General features: G+C 33.9%; 1 protein-coding gene across 2 annotated transcripts in view; it reads right to left on the reverse strand.

Annotated features, from left to right (window-relative positions):
- LOC106874007 (uncharacterized) overlaps positions 1-1506 on the reverse strand; it is a 101180-nt gene that overhangs the window by 42638 nt on the left and 57036 nt on the right. For both annotated transcript variants that reach the window (XM_014921566.2, XM_014921567.2), the window contains exon 3: positions 190-241. In XM_014921566.2, coding sequence (XP_014777052.1) covers positions 190-241 — 52 coding nt within the window. The remainder of the gene's footprint in view (positions 1-189; positions 242-1506) is intronic.

The raw sequence follows: 1506 nt of genomic DNA on the forward strand, positions 1-1506 counted from the left end.
TACATATATATACATACATATATACGTATGTATAACATTTGCTTTAATTATGATCAATGAAGGGCTATATAAATTGATGTTCCCTTAGATTTAGGAGGGAGAAACATATTTGTAGCTTTCATCTTAAGGGCGTCATGCAACGTGATTAAACTCTACACGATTTACAATATTACAATAAAAAGTTCTGACCTCTTATCAACTGCTGTTTCTTCACTGATGTCATCATCTTCACTGAATTCAGCTGAAACAAGAAATGAGATATATTATTGTTATTAAATTATACTAATTCAATTGAAGCACAGCAAGATTAACTTTACGAGTGTTGTTATATCGAAATACACAGGAAATGCACAAATTCAACACACATTCTAGGTTTATTTCGTTTACTCTGTCACTTCTCTTTAATTATATGTATATATACCCATTCACACATACATACATACATACATACATACATACATACATGTATACATGCATACATGCATATACAGAACTCCCAGACAACAAGGTGGCGAGCTGGCAGAAACGTTAGCACGTCGGGCGAAATGCTTAGTTGTATTTTGTCTGTCTTTATGTTCTGAGTTCAAATTCCGCCGGGGTCGACTTTGCCTTTCATCCTCTCGGGGTCGATTAAATAGTACTAGTTACGAACTGGGGTTGATGTAATCGACGTAATCCCTTTGTCTGTCCTTGTTTGTCCCCTCTGTGTGTAACCGCTTGTGGGCAATAAAGAAATAAGAACTTCCACACACCACCATACAAAAACATATATAATTGTATGTGTAACTGTATGTTCCTGCGGTCCTAGTCTCATTTTTGCGATTATATGTACATAGGCCTAAGGAGATTCCCACTTTTTGTTCAGTATCCTCATGTTTCCAGTTTACAGACAGTTTAAATTAGTACCAGGTTGAAAAAGTTCTGAAATGAATAAATGGACAAATCTATTGAATATTTTGTTCCATTATAGGATGGAACCAGTAAAATAAAGATAGCGTTTTTAATATCACAAACCATGAAATCCTGAGATATAGTGTTTACAATATTTTATAAATCCTTTCCGCCTATTTTCCTTGTTTACCTTGTGGTAATGGTGTAATAACTTAAGCGGTTTCTAGACCGTTTGGGGTTTATTTCTATCGTACAGGCGCTGTTGTTTTCAGCGCCCTTGTTATACTTATGTTTTATACTTATACTGAAATATAAATTATCCATTATGGTCTTGATAGTACGCTGACCACTTTTAAATTACTAAATACTGGCTTTATTCGAATTATGTATAAATCTATATGTATAGATGTATAGTGAGAGTTTTAGGTATTTATATAAAAAAAAACGGTTGATTATTAAAATACTGGGCCAACCAGTAATGTTTTAGAGGGTAACATTGTAATATTTCGCAAGGAAAAGGGTTGACAGTGACAACGAAATGTCATTTAACTACCTGCCATCAGACCAGCAGACTTTGCTTTAGTTTGATTTGCCAGCTTTCTATATATATATATA

This window comes from Octopus bimaculoides, chromosome 2 (assembly GCF_001194135.2).
Source record: "Octopus bimaculoides isolate UCB-OBI-ISO-001 chromosome 2, ASM119413v2, whole genome shotgun sequence".
NCBI classification, from domain to species: domain Eukaryota; kingdom Metazoa; phylum Mollusca; class Cephalopoda; order Octopoda; family Octopodidae; genus Octopus; species Octopus bimaculoides.